At 36.2% G+C, this 26,170-nt stretch overlaps 1 protein-coding gene across 20 annotated transcripts in view; it reads left to right on the plus strand.

Annotated features, from left to right (window-relative positions):
* LOC141401766 (uncharacterized) overlaps positions 1–8,459 on the plus strand; it is an 85,008-nt gene extending 76,549 nt beyond the window's left edge. For all 20 annotated transcript variants that reach the window (XM_073982250.1, XM_073982244.1, XM_073982246.1 and 17 more), the window contains one exon: positions 8,067–8,459. In XM_073982250.1, the coding sequence (XP_073838351.1) occupies positions 8,067–8,291 (225 nt within the window). In that variant the 3' untranslated portion in view covers positions 8,292–8,459. The remainder of the gene's footprint in view (positions 1–8,066) is intronic.
* Positions 8,460–26,170: the final 17,711 nt, after the last annotated feature.

Consider the following 26,170-nt stretch of genomic DNA (forward strand, 5'->3'; position numbering starts at 1 on the left):
TAGGAATTTGTGCATGGCTGTTTATACGTATGATTTCAGGCAACTCAGAAGATTATCGATGCATATAGAGCTTTGCTCAAGCTTGTAGTTTGGAATTGTCTATAAATGACGGAATATTACCCTGTGAGTAGTCCGATCTCCGGAACAAGAGCCGTTTGTCTTTTGGAAGCTTTTCGCTCGGATTGAAATTGGCTTCCTCAAACTATAGCACTGGAGATCTAGCACCATACACTGGCGATTAGATCTCTTTCAAAGAAATACACGCAGTAATATTTTCCTAAAAAAATACTGTAGTTACACAATAGCTCGCTTTTCACTTTATAAAGGGAATAATTACCTCAGAATGTTGTAGAACAAATTTAATTTATAATTTTAAAGACATTTTTTTTCCTTTGAAACTTATGGATGGAAAGGATTTTTAACGATTTTGTTCGAAGAATAGATGATCTTTTCACTTTCAAGGTTTCCAGAAAAAGGAATATTAAATTGTTTGCAAATTATGTGCTAATCTTAAGTTGGTCGCAGCGAAAATATGCACAAAGTAAAAATGTCAAATCAAGACTGAATAACGTTGCCACTCCAAAAGACGTGTTATCGATTTGTATAGCCAATTTAGGATGTGAAACAAAATTTATGTTAATTCATCAACTTGATTGCGCTGAATTTGAATATCATAATTATTTTTTTATTTAGAGTGTATTTATTTCAAAAATTTATTGAAATACCGATATGACATCCACTTTGAGTTTTTTTTTAAGCCAAGACAATCACCACATATTTGATAGAGTGGTGAATTTGTAAATGCACAGAGAAATGCAAGAACTGATTCAATGTTATAAATGAATACGTAAAGCATGAATGTCAAATAGTGGGAAGAGAAATTACCAAAACCAAAGAAAAGAGTAATGAACAAAACAAAAAAGAAACATTCAACACTCAGTTCTATTGTGCATTTTATAATTATTTAATTACTATTTTTTAACAGGAGAAATGCAAAAATGTATATCAAGCTTTTTGTAGAAAATTAACTTATGTTGAAACTGAGGTATGGGGTATTGTAACTCGCGATCAGTTTTACTATACCATAGTTTTTGACCGTATTTCGGTAAAATAAACTGTTTTAGCCCGATTCACCGAGGGGTTTCTTAAAATAATAATTTGAGCGGAAGCTGTGGTCGTACTTATGTAAAAAAATCGGAAAAAATCGTTGAATTAAACGAGTTTCATTATGTTATTTTCCAATTAGTGGTTTTACAACACAATGTAGAGCTTAATGCTCAAAGGAGAAGTTAAAGAGTACACTTCAGAGTTGATGTTTCTAATGTATGATTTTTTAATATATCCACTGTATCTACCTCAAACGGATGCTGACATTTTGAAACCTGAAAAATGGGGTTTTTTGAATTTTTGCTCTAATCGGGACGCGCAGCTGGATTTCCCTAAAAGCTTATTATTTGATTGTAGTACTCGCGATTTCGCATTTTTTAATGTATAACATGAGGGTGTAGCCCTCACAGGATCACAGTAATCTGCGCCTAAACACGAAATTTTTGTGCGTAAATTTTTCTCAAAAACCTATTTTTTTGGTTTAAAATTTACAAACGTCATTTGATTTCCGTGGAAACCCGCGTAAATTTAGTTTTTTTACGTTCTGAATCTAACAAGCCACGACGCGTAAAAATCCACCCACTAGATCGGCGGATATGATACCCCTCAAATTTCGAAAATTTGCAAAAAATTATTTTGAAAATATCGCATACTAAAACGCGTTTTGGATGTGTCAGTTCTACTTAAATAAATAGATCGATACGCGTGTTTAAACAGTGCGAAAACAGATATTTAAAAACTCTCGTAAATCCAGAGATATAATAGATTTTTTCTAAAAATTTAGTGCGATGCTACATCCACGGTTCTTGATGGATCGCATTGAAACGGCATAGAATGATGTATTTTTTAATGGTGATTATTGAAAACGGATGCGTATAAAATGTAAATGAACTTCGCGGAAATTATGACCATTTTACAGTATTTTGCACCCTAATATGCAGCAGATGCTACATCGTGGATGCCAAATAGAATTTGACAAACTGTACATTAAATAAGAGGGATTGATTCGCTGTGTTGGAAAATCGGATGCGCATCATGTCATTTTCATAATTACGCGGTTTATATGCGTTTCAAATGTTATAATATTCAATATAACATTATTTTAACGTTATGCCACAATTGGAATTCCTTGTGATTTAATATAAGGTCCTAATAATATTATCCAATAGGGAAAATATAAGCGATAATTGTGTTACAACGGAATATCATCATTATTGCGTGAAATTTGGACGAAAATGACGAAGAACTCAAAAATTTTTTCTACAACCTTTCCTATAAAACCATAAAAAAATAAAATTTCAATAACATGATTTTTATTTTTTTCGTCATATTTTCATTGTATTTTTGCAAATAACATGAATACTATAGCTCCAAACTTCACGACATAGGTTTCATTTTATTCCTCACAATGTCTGGATGCTGCTATAATTTTTTTATATATATTTTTTGTAAGTATAAGCGCTATTTTTTCAAAAATATGTTTGTAAATACGTGAAATTATTTAACAAATTTAATTTTTCGCGAATCCATTGAAACTTTTCGATTTTTTTTGCATCATCGCAAAGGGTGCGAATTCAGTTAACGATAATAGGATATAACAGCTTACTATATTAAGCCGCGATTTTTTTAGAATTTTTTCTAATTACCATAATAAAAACGGTCATATCTTTTGCGCGCAACGATCAAAGTTGGTAACGAAAACAGATTTGGAATGACGATTTTTTTCTTACAGCCTGTTTCTGTATGTCGAAAGAAGAATGTGTGCGAAAGAAACACGTCCAAACTCTTGTGTGTTTTTCAAATTTGTTTTTTGTTTTGAAGCAAAAGCAAAGGTAAAATAATTTCGAAAACTAAAGTTCGGGCGTGTTTCATTCGCACACATTCTTCTTTCGACATACAGAAACTGGCTGTTAATCTATGTACCAAAAATCATAGATGTAGTATCAAAAATTGTTTTTGATTTTTTTGAAATGGAAAAGACGATTTTAGACATTTTTGCTGATATGCGTGATGTGTGATATTTGTCATAGTGATTCTCTTTATACTAGGATGTTTATCTTCGTTTCAGTGTCAGTTTTTTTTGTGTTTACGAAAAATGTCTCAAAGATGTGACGAGGACGTCAACAGGGGAACCTTGGTAGTATGAATATTTGGAACGAACCCTTGATTTGGGAAAAAGATATACCTATGGATCTCAATTCAATTTGCAGATGACGATATGGAAATACTGATACAACCTTTTAATATTTGAAATTTTTGATATCTTAAATTATCGTTTGGTGAAATACAGACATTAAGAAGCAGCTGAAATGTGCAAATGTTTATGTATGATGTAGGCATAGCAGTGATACCTTCATAAAACCAACTACGTCATATGATTAAGTGTTATAACGAATAAATTGGGAATATTAATCGTCCATAAATGATGTAGTGTAATTATAATTAGTTCGTCTGTTGCTTATTAGGGCTATGTAACAATATTTCAGATTCAATGCTTCTTTGCTCCTAAACGTCCTCCACAAACAATAATTGTATGCTCTCTGTGCAAATTAGTGACAATTTATAGATTTTTGGCCTCCAAATTAAATTTCTTAAAAATGTATACAAATGTAAAGATATGGTATTAGTCCCATTTGACCACAGAAATAGTGGTAATTTGGTATTTTGGGTCTACAGAGGCTAAAAAACATTTCTACCAAAGTTTGTTTATATAGGTCCACGTTTTGGTAGAGCCCCCATATAATGCGCCATATATAGTACGCGTCACTTGAAGATATTTTGCATGTATTAGTCCCATTTGACCACAGAATCGGTTGTAAGTTTGTATTTTGTGTTTCCACAGGCTAAGAAATAATTCGACCATAAAATGTTTATATAGACCCCATAGGATGATATCTCCCGATTTTCGGTATTTTGGAACTTTTAGCCTCATTATCGCAGCGAAATGGCTGAAATTTGGTAGTTAGTCTTCGTTGGGTGTATAAAACTTTCCCCCGGAAATTTGTAGGTATAGGTCTACGCCTTCATATAGCCCCCATAGAACGGTACCTCCCGATTTTCGGTATTTTGAAGGTTGTGGCCTTAATATTTCACCGACTTGGCTGAAATTTGGTGGTTAGTCTTCATTTGGGGTATAAAACATTCCATATGAAATTTGTCGGTATAGGTCACACGCCCTCATATAGTCCCCATAGGACGATATCTCCCAATTTTCGGTATTTTTGAAGGTTTTAGCTATACTATACTACCAAAATGCCTGAATTTTAATATTTCGTCCTCTTTTGGGATGCAAAACTTTTTCCCAGAAATTTATCTGTATCGGTCCACGCATTAAAGTACACTCCATGGAACGGTACATCCCAATTTTCGGTGTTTTGAAGGGTTTAGCCTCATTATAACACCGAAATGGCTAAAATTTGATACATTGTCTTCGTTGTGGGTATAAAACTTTTCACCTGAAATTAGTCGGTTTAGGTCAACGTCTTCATATAGCTCCCATAGAACGGCACCGCCCGATTTTCGGTATTTTGAAGGTTTTAGCCTCATTATTCCACCGAAGTGGCTGAAATTTGGTACTTAATCTTTTTCCGGGCTACAAAAATTTCCCTCAGAAATTTGTCGGTATACGTGCATGTTTTGGGGGGTACCCCTATAGAACGGTATATCCTAATTTTCGGTATATTAAAGGTTTTAACCTCAAATGGCTGCAAGATGGTACTTAGTCTTCGTTGAGGGTATAAAACTTTCCACCTGAAATTTGTCGGTATAGGTCCATGTCTTCATATAGCACCCATAGAACGGAACCTCCCGATTTTCTACACATAGCTCGTTCTCCACCAAAATAGCTTATATTTGGTATTAAGTTTTTGATAGAGGTATAAAACATTCCAGCCGAAATGTACCGGTATAGGTCGGCGTCCTCAAATACCCCTATAGGACCGTACCTTCCGATTAACGGTATTTTGATAGTTGTGGCCTCAATATATCACCGATATGACTGAAATTTAGTATTTAAATTGCCATGGGTGTATAAAATATTGTAGAAGAGAATTATCATAATACGCCCTTTTCTTCAAACAACCCCATAGAAGCGTACTTTCCGATTTTCGGTATTTTAAGGTTGTGTCATCAATATCCCATCGAAACGGATGACATTTAATATTTAATCTCCTTTGTTGGTATAAAACTTCCCACCTGAAAATTTCCGGTATAGTTCCATGTTTTTATATACTCGCTCAATTCGGAAAATTGTAAATATTGGTCCATGTTTTGGAAAGAACAAAAATGTCGCCCCATATTAATTGTTTTGAAGGAAGTATTATCAGTTGAGATATATGTACTACGCCTGCAATAAAAGGAAGAGTTTAGTACTTTCATAAACGAAATAAAACTAATTGTTCCTATTCACTTCAATACAGTTCGTGGTGGAGGGTATAAAACGCTTTTGTTACTTGTTTTCAATACTTTTTTCTACTACAGAATGCATGCGAAAACTATTTTTTCAAACAACAAACTATTTATTTAAACCAAATACATATGTGTTTATTTTGGCTATAATATGCAAACCATTATACCGATCTTTATAATTTTGGTCTCATTTGATTCCGCGTGAAGTTTTGATTAAAAACAATTTTTTGTAGTTTTTGTTGAGTAAATGGACATACAATATTTTGAAAGAAAAAATTACATTACATTTAAAAATTTGTCCATTTTTCTTAATTCCGCAAATATTGAGTAACATTTTACAAATATTATGTAATCTTCTTGGGGGAAGTTTTGTAGCCTCGAAGAAGACCAAATACCTAATTTAACCTATTTCGGTAAGAAAATTCGGCTAAAACCTTCAAAATGCCGAAAATCGTGGGGTACTGTTCAATAGGGGCGTGGACAATACTGACAAATTTCTGGGAAAAAGTTTTGAAGTCCCGATGAGATATTGAGGCTAAATCCTTCAAAATAATGAAAATTGGGACGTACTGTTCTATGGGGGGCTATATGAAGACGTGAGCATATTCCGACAAATTTTAGATGAAAAGCTTAAAACCCCCAACGAAGACTTAATACCAAATTCCGGCAATTTCGATGGGATATTGAGGACACAACCTACAAAATACCGAAAATAACATCAAATACCGACTATATGAAGGCGATGACCTATACCGATAAATTTCAGGTGGAAATTTCTATGCACCTAACGAAGGCGAAATACCAAATTTCAGCCAATTCGGTGGGAGACCACAAGCTTCAAAATACCGAAAATCGGGAGTTACCGTTGTATGAGAACTATACGAAGGCGTGGACCTATACCTAATATTTCAGATAGAAAGTTTTATACCCCTAACGAAGATCAAAAACCAAATTTCAACCATTTCGGTTAAATATTGAGATCACGACCTTCAAAATACCCAAAATCGGCAGGTATCCTTCCATGGGTGTTATATGAAAACGTAAACCTATACTGATAATTCTCCTCTAGAATGTTTTATATCCGCATGTTGAGTGTGAGGGGTCAAATTGAGAGGGGTCATATTGGCACTTGAGGTGTCCTGCAGTCACAACATTTCTCCACCAAAACTATGGTACGTACCTCCCGATTTTAGACATTTTAAGGATTTTAGCAACAATTGTTGGCCGAACATCTGTTTCTTGAAATTTGAGGTTCCCAGTGGTCAAAAAACTTCTCCGCCAAAAATTGTCAACACTGGACCACACATTGATATAACCTTCATATATACAGTGGTGGCCAATACATTTGCAACAAAATTGCACGTTTTAGAACATTTTCTGCAAAGTATTTTTTGAAAGCAACATTAAGTATTGTATTATATAGTTCAACGCTTCAAGTATAAGAAAATAAAAAGTTTTGATACGACATCCAACCAAAATTATGAAAAAATATGAAAATACATAAAACGCCTTAAAATTTGATGGTCAAAACATATGCACCCAGCAAAAGTTGAAGGAAGGGGTTCCATGCGATGACCTGATTTCATGGCATCTTTTGCATTGGTTCAAACGAAGTCGTCAAAGATCCGATCTTTTAATTAGCATTTGAACCAATGCAAAGGAAGTCGTGAAATATCCGATCCTTTCATCAGCATTTGAACCGATTCCATCGATCCAATAGGGACGAATTTTGTGTTTTTATTTATATACATTTTTCTAAATATATAAGATTAATGATTTACAATATGCTTGATGTTGTCGGAGACTCGAAATCACAACCAACGTTGTTAAAACTCTCGTCGTAATGATAATGTCATTGTAAAGGGTTGGTGAAAATGACATGCCAAAGCATTGGTGGAAATGACATGCTTTGGATCCAAAAATGAATAGCATCTTTTGGGGTCCACGCTCATATAAAATTCATCGATGAAGATGCTAAAAAGATGACATGCCAGATCACTTGCAACCATGATTGAATGGCATCTTGGGCATCGAACATTTTGCTGGCCAACTAAACCAGTTATCAGTTTGAAAATTTTACTCACTTTTAAACTTCCCAAAACCAAAAAAAACAAATAATTTGAATCATATTAAAATTGATATTTTACTAAATATTTAAGATTTTTGCATGCAATTTGGCTCAGTTGCATATGTTTTGACCATTGAACAATTTTCATAATTCTTGTTGGATATCGGGTCAAAATTTTTTATTTTCTTTTACTTGAAGCATTGAACTATAAATAATTGCAAACAAATACCTAAATTGTCTTTTAAAAAAATATTTTACAGAAATTTTTCTAAAACGTGAAATTTTGTTGCAAATGTATTGGCCACCACTGTAGGTACAACCCGATTGGAGAAATTTTTAGACACATTTTTTCATAATGAGGCTTGGCCTGGAATAACTTAACTATTTTTTACTTGTTTTATAAAAGAAACTAATTATAAATATGTGTTATATTTGTATATGGTAATTAATCGCTATTTTCTTATATTTCTTTTTTTATTCCCAGGTAATCGAATCAAATGTCAATCAACTGATAGACGATGTAAAAGAACTGAATGCAGATCTAATGGAAGTACAACGATTAGACAATCTAATACAAACACTTAGAGATTATAATGGACCAACCATATGTCATGAATGGCCCTTCCCTTTGGTCTGCCAAGGAACCATAGATGAAGCTGATCTAGCACAATCATTAAACACCAAGGAAATGTTTGCTTCCTCGATTTAACAACAAATGTCATTGAACAATAGCATGGAATAACGACCAAGAGATCATTTATTTAATTATGAAATATGTTTTTTAACTCCAATTAGACTGGTAATATTAATTGTTTATGTAAATGTAAAAATAAATATAATAAAGAACCGACTTTATAAAAAAAAATAAAAAAGAAAACAGTAGTACGAGTACTTTTTATAATATTTTGTATGTATCTTTACTCCTGTTTTCATTTAATAAATTATATTTAAGGCATAGCTACATCTTAAATGTAAACGGTTTCGTTTAATTTGGTTAACATTTTAGATTTGGCATACAAAAAGCAGCACTTTTTAGCAAACTGAAAGTAATTATGCCCCACACCACAATATGTTTTTCCGAAAATTCATGTAACCTTGTGGTATACAATTTCTTTTCTCGGCGAGATAAAGCGATTTACAGATGTCTGTCCATCCGCCGTACAGTGTTGCAGCTTCCATACAAAAGTGACAAAAATAGAAGGTTGATGAATTTTTGCACAAGTACTTATTATGGCATACTTACTTACTTAGCTGGCCCATTACAGAACATTTGTTCTATAGGCCGAACTAAGAAAAGATCTCCAATTCTCTCTATTTGTTGCTTCGCTTTCTGGAATTCCGCGCCTTTTCATCTCATCATCCACTTGTTTGCGCCATCTATTCCTTGGCCTGCCAATTCTGCGTGCACCGCCAAGCGGTCCGTGTTTATACACCTTTTTAGCGGGGTCATCATCGCTCATTCTTATGATATGGCCTAGCCAACGCAATCGCTGCATCTCGATACGTTTAACAATATTGATGTCGTTGTACAGCAGATACAGCTCGTGGTTCATGCGACGTCGATATTCACCGTCAACGCAGATTGGTCCGTAGATCTTTCGAAGAATTTTTCTCTCAAACACACCAAGCACTGCCATGTCTGCTTGCGCAAGTACCCAGGCTTCGGAGCCATACATCAGCACGGGTAGTATCAGTGTTTTGTAGAGCGTTATTTTTGTTTGACGAGATGTGGCTTTGTTTTTGAACTGCTTACTTAAACCAAAGTAACATCTGTTGGCCAATATAATTCTTCTTTTTATTTCACAACTGATGTCGTTTGTTGTGTTTACGGAGGTGCCGAGGTAGACGAAGTCTTTTACTACCTCAATATTATAGGAACCAACTTCCACAGTCGGTCCGAGCTCAATGGACGCATTGCGCGTCGACACCATCAACTTGGTCTTCTCACCGTTTACCGCCAGACCCACTTTAGCAGATTCTCCTTCGACCTTCATAAAGGTATCAGTTACTTCTTTTACTGATCAGCCTATGATGTCTATATCATCAGCATAAGCAAGTAACATGTGGCTATTGGTGTAGATTGTGCCACTTCTTTTGACGTTTGCCTCTCGTATAACCTTTTCCAGCAGGAGATGTTAAAGAGATCACACGAAAGGCTGTCTCCTTGTCTGAAACCTCTTTTGGTACCAAACTCTTCGGAGAGGTTCTTTCCTATTTTAACTGAGGACCTCGTGTCAGTTAAAGTCACTTTGCAAAGACGGATGAGCTTTGCCGGGATACCAAATTCAGACATGGCTTGGAATACCTTTGGACGCAGCGGGCTGTCGAAGGCTGCTTTATAATCGACAAAAAGGTGGTAGGTGTCGATCTGCATCTCTTGGGTCTTCTTCAGGATTTGCCGCAGGGTAAATATCTGGTCAATGGTGGACTTGCCAGGTCTAAAGCCGCATTGGTATGGTCCAATTATCTCGTTGACAATAGGCTTTAGTCGTTCGCACAATATCCCTGACACGATCTTGTAGGCAATAGGGAGTAGACTTATGCCCCTATAATTAGAGCATACAGTCTTATCTCCCTTCTTGTGGACGGGGCACAGGATACTCAGGTTCTAATCGTCGGGTACTCGTTCTTCCTGCCAGATGGTGCTAACTAGCTGATGAATACACCTTATCAGCGTGTCGCCTCCGGTTTTGAACAGCTCGGCTGGTAAGCCATCGGCTCCTGCTGCCTTATTATTTTTCAGCCGATTTATTGCTGTCTTTACCTCATCTTGGCTGGGCGGTATACATTCAATACCATCTTCTGGGATTGGGACTGTGGTATCTTCGTCGTCTTCGCTGCTATTGGATACCAACAGTTTTGAAAAATGTTCTTTCCATATCCTGAGTACACTATCTGTACACGCAGAAAAATTTATGTTAGAAATATGTTTGCATCCAAACAAATATATGTTTGGGACCGGTTGCAAACAAATATATGTTTGGCTCCAAACATAATATGTTTGGGTCCAAACAAATATATGTTTGCAACATTTTGTAACATATCTCAAATTGATATGTTTGGGTAAAACATATTTTTTATGTTAGAACATTTTTTTCATGGGTGGAGAGAGGACGTTTGTCAACGAGAGTAATAACAGTGCTCTCGCGGCTGTGGAAGCTGCTTTATAATAAAGAGTTGTGTGTATTGTATAATAGAAGACGTAGAAGCGAAGAAGGGGGCTTTGGTGGCATGTATGCGTCAAACTCGTGTAATTCTTGTTTTGTTGTTGTTAACCAACGAAGAAGAAAAGAAGAAATGATATGAATTTTATTTTTTTCTTTCTTCAGTGTTTTAGTTGCCTTTGTAGAGTCAAGACGGTAAAGTGAGTGAATAAATCAGTGTTTTGTGTTTTCTCAAAGAAATTGTGTTTTTAGTAAATTAAATGCCCAATACATTTTATAATTGAATCGGAAAATTGAATGGAATTATTTTATTGGACAAGGAAGAAATCGCATTTAATATTGGTAATTACATACATACTTATGTATATTTGAAATATGGCATATCCATATTAATTTATTACATTACATAATCATTTGATTCTAGATGCCGATTCCCCGCTGATGATTTCAACTAAGAGGACAGTTTGTTTTATTTCACAACTAAGGAGAAGCGTTCAACTACGTTTCTATATATTTTTCCTTTTTAAAAGTGGGACTACAAATTATTTCAATCAGTTTTTCTTTCATTAAAGTGTGTTATGTATTTCTTTGGAATTTTGTATGTACCTATGTGTTTGTTGTTCTTTTGCCTTTTAATAAAAAACCACAACATTTGTGTGTATACTATAGAGATAGCCAGTGAGCTCTTACTGAGAGCAAGTGAGCACACATTTTAAAGTGTTTTACATTGAATTTTACGCTCCCTTGCTCTCAGTAAGCGCCCACTGGTGCATGTGTTTGTTTTTTTTGTGCCTTTTGGGTTTGTATTTTTTTGCACCCAAACATATCTTTGTTTGCACCCAAACATATATATCTTTGCACCCAAACATAAATATCTTTGCACCCAAACATATGTATGTTTGCACCCAAACATATATTTGTTTCCACCCAAACATATATATGTTTGCAGAACCAAACATATATTATGTTTGGGACTGTTGCAAACATATATATGTTTGCTGCAAAATATGTTTGGGACATATGTTAGAGAGGCCGATTTTTTTTTGCGTGTATCTGTTACCAAATTACCTTGCTGGTCTCTACAGAAGGATGTGCCTGTACCAAAGCCATCAGTTTGATGCTTGACTCTTTGGTACAATTTTCAGACTTCATTCTGGCTCCTGTACATCTCGATTTTTTCACACTCCCGCTTTTCCATCTCTCTCTTTTTTCTGCGGAAAAGACGTTTCTCCTCTCTCCTTTTCTCCCTGTATCTCTCTCGTGCGCTACGCGTTGCTACGGATTGTAAAGTAGCCCTATATGCCGCATTTTTCTCTTCGGTGGCAGCACGACACTCCTGATCATACCATGGATTCCATGGTGGAGGCCTCTGGTATCCAAGTATGGATTTTGCGGCTGTTTGCATGGAGTGGGCAATGCTTTGCCATTGCGCTGATATGTTATCGGGATGAGGAGTGCTTTGATTAAGCAATTGGGCTAGTTGAGTGGAATATGCTGTGGCTATCTGTTGTGATTGCAGCTTACCGATGTCTAACTTTCGTGTTTTGTCTGTTCGTACTTTGTTTGCTACGTTTAAGCGGGTGCGTACCTTTGCTGCAACAAGGTAGTTGTCCGAATCAATGTTTGCGCCTCGGAACGATCGTACATCCAACACGCTCGATGAATGTCTTCCATCTAACACAACATGATCAATTTGATTTCTTGTTTTCTGATCTGGAGACAGCCAGGTGCCCTTATGAATATCGAGATGATTAAATCTGGTACTGCTAACTACCATGTTTTTTGCAGCTGCAAAGTCAATCAGCCTCATACCATTGTCAGATGTTTCACTGTGGAGGCTGAATTTCCCGACTGTTGGGCCAAAGATATTCTCCTTTCCAATTTTGGCATTAAAATCGCCTAGAATGATTTTAATGTCATGGGCAGGGCAACTGTCATATGTTTCTTCTAAGCGCTCGTAAAATATATCTTTGGTCTGTTCGTCCTTTTCTTCAGTGGGAGCATGAGCGCAAATAAAGCTGATGTTGAAGAATTTAGCTTTTATTCGAATTGCAGCAAGTCTTTCATTCACTGGAGTGAAGCTGGATACCAGATGTTTTAGTCTCCGACTAACTACAAATCCGCAACCAAACTCATGCTTTACGTCATGGCAGCTATAATACAGTGCGTCACCTTTAGGTGTTGTTGTGACGCCTTTCACAATCCATCGTATTTCCTGTATGGCAGTAATATCGACCTTGTACTTTTCAAGTACGTCTGCCAATGCGAAGACTGCACCTTCTCTATAAAGAGTGCGAACATTCCAGGTGCAGATTCGCAGATCATGGTCCTTAAAACGATTGCGGGGTTCGTCAACTTTAGAGGGGGTTGTTTTTCTTTTCTTTCGTTTTTTCATAGGGGAGGGTTACTAACCCGACGCCCAAACCCAAGTTTTTAACGTTCTTATGGGAGAACGCGCGGCTCATGTTAGCTCACTACCTTTAACGGGTGTTAAAGGCAGTTCCCCAGGTGACACCACGGGGAGGTCAGTGTCCACTTGAGATGAAAGAGGGACCAAGATAAATCCTGGGCATTGCCATGTTAAAACCGGTCAGGACCGTTGCTTGGTATCTTCCATCCCCTACGTCACCCACTTATTATGGCATAGGAATGAAGAAATTTAACTTTGGTCCATATCTGTTTGCTATATATATATGGAGGGTATAGTTTTTTTTATCATTCTGTTTATATATAACACATCGTCGGAGACCCTATAAAGAATATACATTCTTAATCAGCATACAATTCTAAATTCCTCTATTTTTCCGACCGAATGTTGAAATCAAGATACAGCTCGCCATACTTGAGATAGAGTTGTATAATTTTGAGCAGAAAATTTTACTACTCCAACGATATTTGGCACAGAAAATGGGTTATATCGGCCTACGTTTTGATAAAGCCGCTTTAGAACGATACCGCCCAAATTCCGACATTTTCAAGGTTGTAGCCGCATTATCCTTAGAAGTTTTTATACCTTACACCACTATGTGGGGAGGGTAGTATAAGTTGGTTTTGGCCAAAAACTTTGTTACGCATCGAAATAATGGTCGTAGACCCATACATATATGTATGTACCAAAATGAATGTCTCGACGAGCTGAGTGCGTCCGTCTGTCCATCTAAATATTGTAATCACGCTACAGATCGCAATTTTAATCCGATCGTCAATAAATTTTGGGTGTCGATGAAGGTCCCGGAGGGGAAGAAGCCTATAGATTTTGGTGATGGTCGGATAGTATTCAGGGGTCGGAATGGACAAAAAACTTATTTGGAGAAAAAGTCAACATTTTATTTCAAAGCGAATATCTCCGCTTCACGTCGCAATTTTGATTGAATCGTCACTAAATTTTGGGTGTTAATGGGGGTCCCACAGAGGAAACCCCCTATTGATTTTGGTAATGTTCGGATATTATTCAGGGGTCGGAATGTGAAAAAAACTTATTTGGAGAAAAGCCCAACTTTTTTATTTCAAAGCAAATACCTCTCTTCTGTAAGAGGTATATCGAAAACAAAACCTGGCAAGGAAAGTAGAAAATATCACCTTTACAACGATGTGAAGTAGGTTGTCATAGGTGGTCAAACAACAGAGATATCGCAATAAACGATAATGCTACAGTTCGGAATTTCGATCGGATCCTCGCGAAATTTTGGGGGTTGATGGGGGTCTCACAGAGAAAGAAGCCTATTGATGGTTGGCGTACATCCCACTTTTCCATTTTTTATACCCTACACCACACTGTGGTAAGGGGTATTATGTCTTTGTGCATTTGTATGTAACATACAAAAGGAAACGAAATAGACCCAAAGTTCCTTTAGGGGATATATATATAATCACATTCTGAGTCGATTTATACATGTCCGTCCGTCTGACCATGTATTTTTGTTCGCAACGTACAGGTCGCATTTTTTGTCCGATTCAGCTGAAAATTGAGGAAGAACACTATTGCTTTTGGTGAAAATCGCTTCAGATTTGGATGTAGCTTTCATATATATTTTCGGCCGATTTGAAGTATTTTCTGCACCAAACACGCTATATACGTCCGATGTTGAGAAATTTGGAATGTGTGACTGATCTCGGTCTAGAAATAAGTGTGCCAAATTATATAGAAATCGGCTCGGATTGCGATATAGCTCCCATATATATTTTCGGCCGATTTGATGTATTTGCGGCACCAAACACGCTATATACGTCCGATTTTGATGCAATATGGAATGTGTGACTGAATTCGGTCTAAAAATAAATGTGCCTAATTACATTGAAATCGGTTTAGATTTGGATATAACTCCCATATATATTTCCGGCCGATTTGACTTATTTGCTGCACCAAACACGCTATATACGTCTAGAAATAAGTGTGCCAAATTATATCGAAATCGGTTCAGATTTGAATATCGCTCCCATATATATTTTCGCCCGATTTTTTGCTGCATCAAACACCCTATATATGTTTGATTTCGATGAAATAGGGAATGTGTGACTGTAATCGGTCTAAAAATAAATGTGCCAAATGACATCGAAATCGGTTTAGATTTGGATATAGCTCCCATATATATTTTCGCCCGATTCCAGGTATTTGCTGCACCAAACACGCTATATATGTTTGATTTCGATGAAATATGGAACGTGTGACTGAATTCAGTCTAAATCTAAATGTGCCAAATTACATCGAAATCGGTTCAGATTTGGATATAGCTCCCATATATATTTTCGGCCGATTTGACGTAATTGCTGCACCATACACGCTATATACGTACGATTTTGATGAAATTTGGATTGTGTGACTGAATTCGGTCCAGAAATATGTGTGCCAAATTATATGGAAATCGGTTCAGATTTGGATATAGCTGCCATATATATTTTCGCCCGATTTCACGTATTTGCTGCACCAAACACCCTATATCTGTCCAATTTTGATGAAATTTGGAATGTGTGGCAGAATTTTCGTCTAGTCATAAGTGTACCATATTATATAGAAATCAGTTCAAATTGATATATATCGCCTATATATATTTTGCATATTCACAGTGATGTAGGGTATCATACAGTCGGCCCCGCCCAACTATGATCCTTTCCTTACTGGTTTTTTATTTGAGTTATGACCATGCACTTTAATACGTTTCAACAAAATTGACCTGTATTAATGAAGACATTCAGAGCAAAGGCGCTAAGCAGTAAAAACCTTTGGCACAGGGATAGTGGTGTAGGGTATCACATAGTCGGCCCCGACCCGACTATAGCCTTGGCTCACTTGTTTAAATTTGTTATATAATCTGCATTCGAAGGCAGAACTGTCTGAATAGAATTGTAGGTATAGAACGATACCTTTCAATTTGGGAATGTTGAAGATTTTAGCCACATTTTCCAACCGAAATAGCTAAAATTTTGTATTTAGGATATGAAACTTTCGCAAGGTCCAGATTTTGATGCAGAACGTTACCTCGGTGTTTTGATGCTTTAAGCCGTTTTGATATAGACCCCCCAACCATATTCGGCATTAAATCTGATGTTTAGTTTTCCCTGGACGTATAAAATATTTCCGCATAGAATGGTCGGTGCAGGCCCAGGTTTTGATATAGCCTCCTCAGAACGGCCTATCCCGATTTTCGGTATTTTCAAAGTTTTAGACATTCAAATTGGTTGTTGGTCTATGTTGGTTCAATATATGGGAATTTACTGTATTCCAAAATGTGGGTTTGAGCGCGCTATACCACTTATTGAAGATAGTGTTTAAGCGTTTTTGTAATCACGCTTACTAAAATTACGGCCAATATCTGCTTTTATACATTTTTGAAAAAATTTTCTGACCGCGATATTTTATTTCCAAGATGATCATTTCGGACGCAATCGCGGAATTCAACTTCTAAAATACTCATTATTGATAGAGGCTACAATTACTATTGTATTGAATACCAATATAATATAATATAATTGTTCCACAACATCCCATAGGGACAAGGGAGACTTCTCTCATATCAATGAGTGCACCCCGATTCATATTAACTCAATGATATGGGACCTACAGTTTATCGCCGAGTCCGAACGGCGTGTCTAAGACACCACTTTTGTAGAGAAGTTTTACATGGCTGAAATACTCAGGAAATGTCGCCAACATTACTGAGGGGTATTTTGCCACCGTTGAAAAGTGTTTTGATGTTGCCTGGCCGGGGAATCGAACCCACGACCTTATGTGTGCAAGGCGGGTGTGCATACCATTGCACCACGGTGGCACCCTTGAAATTGAATACCAATACGTCTGATAATATCTGAGATTTCGCGATTTGTTAAAACCCGTTGTGGGGAGGTCCCCCACCCCCTCCACTTTTCGGTATTCTCACACCTAATGAACCTACACACATAATTCGGAAGTTTAATTTAAAACATCATGTCAGTCTTAAAGAATGTTATATACATTTAGATAAATGATAGATACGCCGCGCACAATTTTTAGACGTTCTAGTTATTTAACCATATTTGAAATTAGGTTTTGCCTGATTTCTCAATCGATTTTTGGAACTTGGAATTTGATGGCCTCAATACCCCACCGAAATGGCTGAAATTTGGTATTAAGCCTTCGTTTAGGGTACAAAACTTTCCATCTGAAATTTGTGGGTGTAGGACCACGCCTTCATATAAGCCACATAGAACGGTACCTCCCGAATTTCAGTATTTTGAATGTTGAGGCCTCAATATACCACTAAAATAGCTGAAATTTGGTATTTAGTCTTCTTTGGGGATATAAAACCTGGAATTTGCCGGTATGAGTCAACGTGTTTAGTCAAGCTTTTAGCCTCAATATACCACTTAAATGACTGAAATTTGGTATTTGGTCTTCATCTGGCGTATAAAACTTTCCGCCTGAAATTTGTCGGTATAGGTGAACGTCTTCATATAGCCCTCATAGAATTTCCCTTCCGATTTTCGGTATTTTGAAGGTTGTAGGCCCAATACCCTACCGAAATGTCTGATATTTGGTATTCAGTCTTCGTTGGGAGTATAAAACATTCCACCTGAAATTTGTCGGTATAGGTTCTTCATATAGCCCCCATAGAGCGGCACCTCCCGATTTTTGGTATTTTCAAAGTTGTGGCCTCAATATTCCACGGGAAATACTTGTGTCTTAAAAAATATCGTTGTAACAAGACTCCAAAAATTGCCACTGCTAAAGTATGTATATTTTCATATTTTATATACAACATTTTAATAGTTTTGCCGTGCATACATCAAGAGCAACTTTGAACAAATGATGTCAATGATACCCATTATACAAGGCAGTTCCCTGCATTAATTTTACGCATCCTTGTGTAAATTCGCTTGTATGTATATAATCGCATCACACAAATATGACATTCACAGAGCAGTGGTCGGTCGTTTTAAATTAAAAACGACAAAATGGCAAGCAGTAAAAGAATTAAGAATTCATAAAACTGTCCCAGACCACCCGCCATCGTAAGTCAGACTCTGAAAGGGTTGGTCAGGACGGTTCGATGATAGCGATAACTCGGTTTTATTTTTATAAAATTAATAATTTATACACGATGAATATGTGGAGTTGTGAACTTTTTGCAATTATTGTTTATGTCTGACAATATGCACTGCCGCCTGCTCTGTGCCATAACCGCAACAATTGTCGCCGCATGTTTCTTCAGTCAGGCTTTAAAGTGGACAATCGCCGGTTGATTCATCGCATAACGCTGCATTGACGATAATGGAAAAGACAATCTTTTAATGGTTTATGGTAAAGGGTTATTGTATGACTTTTACTGCAGACAATGAATGATGACCAGCGGCTGACCAATACACTAGCAGGCAGACCAATGTACATATCAGAGGTCCGCAAAATGCATATAAAATGCACACTCTATTGCCTTTTCCCAAAAGCGAATAGTGCAGTGCCTTGCCTTGAATGTGCAAAAAGCAGATTCACCCCAAAAAATGATTCACTGCTTTAGTGCATGCTTGCTTGCTTTTACATTTGTATTCACACGATTCGCAAATGCAGTATGCACAATACTGCATACCACCACACAGAATCGTACCATCTTCTGTTTGAATAAATGAATACATTTGCCAAATTTCGCTTTTTCTTTGAGTTTCTTTAATAATAGGATAAACTAAACTAGTAATTGTTTTTATTGTCTCAACATTAATTTTTTTATGTTTATTAACATGTAAATTTGACCAGAAATATCTACTGCTTTTTGTAATGCAACGTGCTTTTTCGAAGGCAGCGTGCCAAAAAAAAGGCAACGAGCTCTTGTAGTGTGTTGTGTGTGTGCAATTGGCACACACTCATGAAAGTAAAGGCAAAGCAAGTAATAGCATTAAACAGAGATGGCAATAGCAAGCAATGAAAAAAGCACGAAATCGCGAATATGCATTAAAAGCGAGTGGCATTTTGCGGACCTCTGGTACATATCGATAACTTTTTCTAAAATTAACTCTTTGTAACTGAAGTTAGAACTAAATTTGGGTAAATTTCTAAAAGAAATGGAAGATCTTTAAATGTAGGGAATTAAAAATCATTTTATTAAAAAAAAAAAAAAAAACAAATAAATAAAAGACGTTAAGTTTGGCAGGGCCAAACTTTTTATACCCTCCACCATAAAATATTCAACCACGGATACCCCAAATGCCAAAAGCATAGTACACACAACAAAACTGACAGTCATTGAGAACGATTTCGTTAATATAAAAGTCTAGCTTAAGGGGTTATGGCCACTTATAGAACACGAAAAATTACACTTTTCATGAACATTTTTACCAATTTTCTTTAGAAGACTTTATTTTCATCTGATAGAGCACACGTATTGCACAGTGTTCTGACAAATGGCAACCTACGAAACACAAAAACGCCATTTCGAAAAAAACCGCGTTCAAAACTTCGTTGTTACATACAAATCACAATGATTTTTCTCTTTCTAATATCTCTTCTTTCTAATATCTCAGCTAATTTTTATCCGATCGGCTCGAACTTTAAAATGAGCCTATAAAAATGTCGATTTACTAAAATTTGTAAGTGGCCATAACACCTTAATAATTACTGTTCTGATCTCTAGATAATACTTTACATATTGTATTTCAAACATTTCTAACTAAAAACAAGTGAGAAAAGCGTTAAGTTCGCTCGGGGCGAACTTTTTAAACCCTCCACCACAAATTTCAGCCATTTCGGTGGATTAATGTGGCCACAACCTTCAAAATACCGAAAATCGGAAGTTACCGTTCTATGGGGCTATATGATGGCGCGGACCTTTACCTACAAATTTCTGGGAGGAAGTTTTATACCCCCAACGAAGACTAAATACCAAATTTCAGCCATCTCGGTGTGATAATGAGGCCAAAACCTTCAAAATACCGAAAATCGGGAGATATCGTCCTATGGGGGCTATATCAAAACGTGGACCTATATAAACATTTTATGGTAGAAATGTTTCTTAGTCTCTGGAAACACAAAATACAAAGTTGCAACCGATTCTGTTGTCAAATGGGACTAATACATTCAAAATATATGAAAATGACGCGTACTTTATATGGGGCGTTATATGGGGGCTATACCAAAACGTGGACCTATATAAACCAACTTTGGTAGAAATGTTTTTTGGCCTCTGGGGACACAAAATACCAAATTACAACCAATTCGGTGGTAAAATGGGACAAATATCTTAAAAATTCCATAAAACGACGACGCGTCACGCGTCATTTTGTATGGGGGCTATACGAAAGCGTGGACCTACATAGCCCGCTTTCAATACCAAAAGTCCTACGTACAAATGATTGATTTCCCCAAAATTTCATCCACCTACGTCAATCCGTTCGGACGCTAGGGTGATTTCCACAGACGGACAGACGGACGGACAGACGGACGGACGGACGGACATGGCTATATCGATGTAGAATTGCACGCTGATCAAGAATATATATAGTTTGTGGGATCTACAATGATTATTTCGAGTAGTTACAAACGTAGTGACAAACATAATATACCCCCATCCTATGGTGGAGGGTATAAAAAGTTTTTATTTGCCAGAAAATTGTCTTAAAAGAACGCACGGTGCGCCTTAACTAAATTTAAATGAAAGGTACTTACAGCTGGGAAGTTTTTGCGGTTTCTGAAACTACAATGTTCATAGATGAGAAAATTCAAACAGCAAGCGGTCAAAGTTCACATTTTTAGGGCTTTTTTAGGTTTTCACAATTTTGCTTGGAAACCGCGAGTCCTATTCAAATGGGATTAAAGAAACTGATTAAAGAAACTGTAGTAGTGAAAATTCTCTACAAGATTGACCTAAATGGTATTTTCTTACGTTTTACCATTTTTGAGACATTGAAGTTCAAATTGGGAAAATGTACTGACTGTATGGCCCCTTATAAAACAATGTCATGCAGGGTACACCTTAACTAGCTTTGAATCGGTCCCAAACATAGCATATGTTTGGGTGCAAACAAATATATGTTTGGGTTCAAACAAATTATTTGCTTGGGTGCAAACAAATACAAACACAAAAGCTACAAAAGAGCCAGTAAGGAAAGGATCAAAGTCGGGTGGGGACTATATAATATCCTACACCAAAATATATATGGGAGCTAAATAAAATCAGAACAGATTTCGATATAATTTTTCACATTTGTTTGTAGACCAAATTCCGTTACAGCCAACCAAAAATCCTCATTACCCACCCATTATTTTGACAAGGGCATGTCGCGCGAAATATCTGGTTATTTTGTAACCACTGAACAAAGTAGATTGTAACCACTGAAATAAGTAGATACTTAGTAGATTCTGTGGTTACAAAATAACCAGATATCTCGCGCGTCATGCCCTTGTTAAAATAATGGGTGGGAAAGGAGGTTTGTAATGAGGATTTTTGCTGGGAGAGTCCAAATTTCTTCAAAATTGAACATATACAGCGTGTTTCGTGCATCAAATACCTCAAATCGGTCGAAAGACGGAAATCGGACAAATACAGCATGTTTCGTGCATAAAATACCTCAAATCTGCCTAATATATATGGGAGCTATATCCAAATCTGAACCGATTTCGATATAATTTGGCACACTTATTTCTATGCCAAATCCCGGCACACATTCCAAATTTTATTGAGATCGCACATTTATAGCGCGTTTCGTGCACCAAATGCCTTAAATCGGGCGAAGATATATATGGGGCTATATCCAAATCTGAACCGATTTTTACCAAAATAAATAGCGTTCGTCCTTTGGCCAAAAAACTATCTTCCCCAGTTTTCATGCGAATCGGACAATAAATGTGGCCTATACTTTGTTTACAAAAATACATGGACAGACAGACGGACAGGCGTAAATCGACTCAGAAAGTGATTATATGTATATCCCTAAAAGGAACTATGAGTATATCTCGTTTCCTCTTGCATCTTACAAACTAATGCACAAAGAGATAATACCTCTTACCACAAGGTGGTGTAGGGTATAGAAAAAAACAAACACGCACCAGTGGGCGCTTACTGAGAGCAAGGGAGCGCAATTTTCAATGTAAAACACATTGAAATGTATGCTCACTTGGTCTCAGTAAGCGCTCGCTGGCTATCTCTTACATATACACACATATGTTGGAGATGGTGGTTGTTTATTGAAAGGCATTTATTGAAAGAAATAGGTACATAAAAAATTCCAAAGAAATACATAACAGACTTTAATAAAAGAAAAACTGAATTAAATAATTTACAAAAGTCGCACTTTTAAAAAGAAAAAAATTATATAGAAACATCGTTGAACGCTTCTCCTTAGTTGTGAAATAAAACACATTTTCCTCAAAGTTGAAATCATCAGCGGGAAATCGGCATCTGGAATCAAATGGTTATATAAAATAATAAATTAAATTAATTAATTGCCAATATTAAATGCGACTTCTTCTTTGTCCTATAAAATATTTCCATTCACCTTTTTGATTCAATTATAAAATTTCCAATTATAAAATGTATTGGGCATTTAATTTACAAAAAAGCACAATTTTTATGAACACATAAAACACTGATTTATTCGCTCACTTTACCGTCTTTACTCAGCGATTGTATTTAGAAAACTGAAGAATAAAGAACAACATTTTTTCTTTACCTTTTCGTTTGCTACGTTGGTTTACAACTTCTGCGTCCTATTGCACCATACAAGCAGATCTTTATTATAAAACAACATTCCGCAGCCGCGAAAGCCATGTTGTTACTCTCTTTGACAAAATCCCTCTCCATATGTTCTAACATAAAAAATATGTATGTTGGTACCCAAACAAATAAAATTGAGATACGTTACAAGATGTTGCAAACATATATTTGTTTGGGCACAAACAAATTATGTTTGGATCCAACATATATTTGTTTGCCAGCAGTCCTAAAAAAATATTTGTTTGGATCCAAACATATTTTCTAACATATATTTTCTGCGTGTATACGCCAGAGATTTTTAAGCCCCGCCGCACTTTGATCTTATTCTCATTGGTTTTTAACGTCAAAAGCGAATTATAAACAATAATGCTGATATTCCCTGGTCATGTATTATACTTATTCCCACATGTTCGTGACATTCACAACCCAAGATTAAGAACACTTATCCGCATATACATATATTCACTTACATACATACATATGTATGCATTTCGCATGTCATTTCGTTTTTATCAACTGTGTGATTGTGGCCTTACTTTGGTCTGTTGAACTAGCGGTGACCGTGGTGTAACCAAGAAAACAATGAAAACCATCATCGAACTTCTGTTGATATTGACATTGTAAATGGAAAATTTTCAAGCAGATTGGCATAAAACGGAAGTTTAAAGCAACTTTGAAAATATGACGAAGTAAATTTTCAGGATATAAAGAATATTTCAAATGACAAATGGATACTTTAGTATGGAGTGGAGTTTGAGAAAGGTAGATGAAGGTACAAAATGTCATAATCTCTCCCTCTCTCTCACCCAAATCATCTACCGCTCTTCCAAATGCAGGCAGATAATAGATGTGGGAAATTTATAATTTTCCTTATAAAAATAGGAAACTAAATATTAAAATGAAAATTATGCTCCTAGGTTCAAACAAGATGCTTAAGCTGCATCCCACAAATTTCAGCCTAGCTCAACAGATTGCCCAAAAATAAAGGTAATATTTTACCGAAAAAATCAAAAAATATAAATATAAATTATTTAAAAAGGCCAGAGCTGATGCCCCCATGGTGAAATGGTAGACGCCCCCGCCTTGCACGCTAAATGCCCATACAATTTTCAAAAATACCCGTAAAACTTCTCTAAAAGTGGTGTATTAAGTCATGCCATCCGAACTTGGCTATAAAAATTATTTCCCCGATTTATATGTAAATCGGGGTGTTCTCATTGCTATATGAAAAGTTTCCCCTGTAAAATATTGTGATGAATTTTTGACATTATTTCTCAAAAATTATTTCCTGTTGCACGGATGAATGCCTAATTAATGAATAACTAAAAAAATTTTGTTCCATTTAAGTATTAACAAGTAAATACAAATAGTTAAAAAAACTGTTTAAGTTAAACGGTTTTATGTTAAACATACATTGCAATGTTTAAGATAAATGTACTAAAAACCAAAAAATAATAAAATAGATACAGTCGTGGGAATTATAAACATATGCATAGACTAGACTGAAATAAAACCGTGGGGCACGTCAATTGTCTACAATCGTTGATTAAAATGTTTTTTTTATAATCTTACACTATAATTAGGCGCCCATCTTAAATATTGCGGTTGTATAGTGCACTGTATTCTTCTTGTCAAGCCCTTTTATTTGATACCCATATTGATGGGATTGATAAAAGCTACGTAATCCGCCATTTTGTAGCGGCCGCCATCTTGGATTTCAATTTTTTTATAGTGTATTGTATTCTGCTTGTTGAGCCCTTTCATTTGATACCCATATTGATGGGATTGATAAAACCTACGTTATCCGCCATTTTGTAGCGGCCGCCATCTTGGATTTCAATTTTTTATAGTATATTGTATTCTGCTTGTTGAGCCCTTTCTTTTTTTTACCCATATTGATGGGATTGATAAAACCTACGTTATCCGCCATTTTGTAGCGGCGGCCATTTTGAATTTATAATGATAATGAATAAACATAATTGTATTGTCACCAAAATCCAAAGTGTATACAAAATTTCAGATTAATCGGTTGACAGGAAGAGGGTGAAATTTGAATTACTAAATTTGACCCAAGAATAAATAATAAAACAAACGGGGTGAGCTAAATAAAACCATTTAAAAACATGTTGGGCCTGGCCAAATTTTCTATACCCTTCACCATGACATATTCTGAACAAATATAGAATAATTAGTTTTCTTTCTGGGTCTATGTCCACAATTATAGATATAGACGTTTTAACCACTGGGAACCCTACATGTAAATAGAAGAAGTAAGAAAGTATCAGTCAGCTGTGCCGACAGAGATACACTGTACCCCGCTTATCTACCTCTCTGCTTAACTGCCTTTCACGCTTAATTGCCTCACAACATAAATCCCCAAAGTTTTGTCATATAAATGTGTTCAAACTGTCCCGGTTAAATACTTTTCTACAAGTACCCAAATCGGATATTTGCCAGTCAAATGTTTTCCCCAAAAGGAACATTTAATAATACTTTTATCATTTTATCACCCGCACTGGTGTATTTCTGAGATAATTTCGGTGACTACCTACCTCAATTGTGATGAAGATGTCCAGTGCTATGTTATGCTCACTGATGACTAAATTTCTCATGGGTTAACTAATATAATTTATATATTTTTAGACTTGAAATTAACTATTATACTGTACACCGTTTTGTTGAAGCCTTGTCATTTCTTTGTGAGGTTGAGATGAGATTTTTATAACTACCCATATGAGGTAGCTAAGCGGGATTTTCGTAAATGCCTTTCCCGCATAACTGCCTCATTTTTTTTTTTTGAATTCTATGAGAGGTAGTTAACCGGGGTGCAGTGTATATACACACTCTCGGACATAAAAGATGGAATTGACCCTGAAAAGAATTATATCATCGTAACTAGGGCCGCATACTCAACATGCTGCCAACAATTTAAAAATGATCACAGACGGAGTCTTTAGCCCTAAGACTGCATTCTTTCTAAACATTGTGTGGGAGGTACCCGAGAGAGTGGCCCGCCGCTGTAGATGCAAAATGACAGTCAATTTAGTCCGAAAATATAAATAACAAGTTAGAACGGCGTTAAGTTCGGCCAGGTCGAACTTGTTATATCCTCCACCAAGAGTTGTATTGAAGAAAAATGGAACAATTAGCGCCCTTTCGTTTATGAAGAAGACTAAATACCAATAAATAAATACCAAAAACTAAATACCATACAGCTCAGTACGTTGCGATGGTTACAACGTAATAGGGAA

This window comes from Musca autumnalis, unplaced genomic scaffold (assembly GCF_047663935.1).
Source record: "Musca autumnalis isolate F117 unplaced genomic scaffold, ASM4766393v1 scaffold_4, whole genome shotgun sequence".
Classification (NCBI taxonomy): Eukaryota; Metazoa; Arthropoda; class Insecta; order Diptera; family Muscidae; genus Musca; species Musca autumnalis.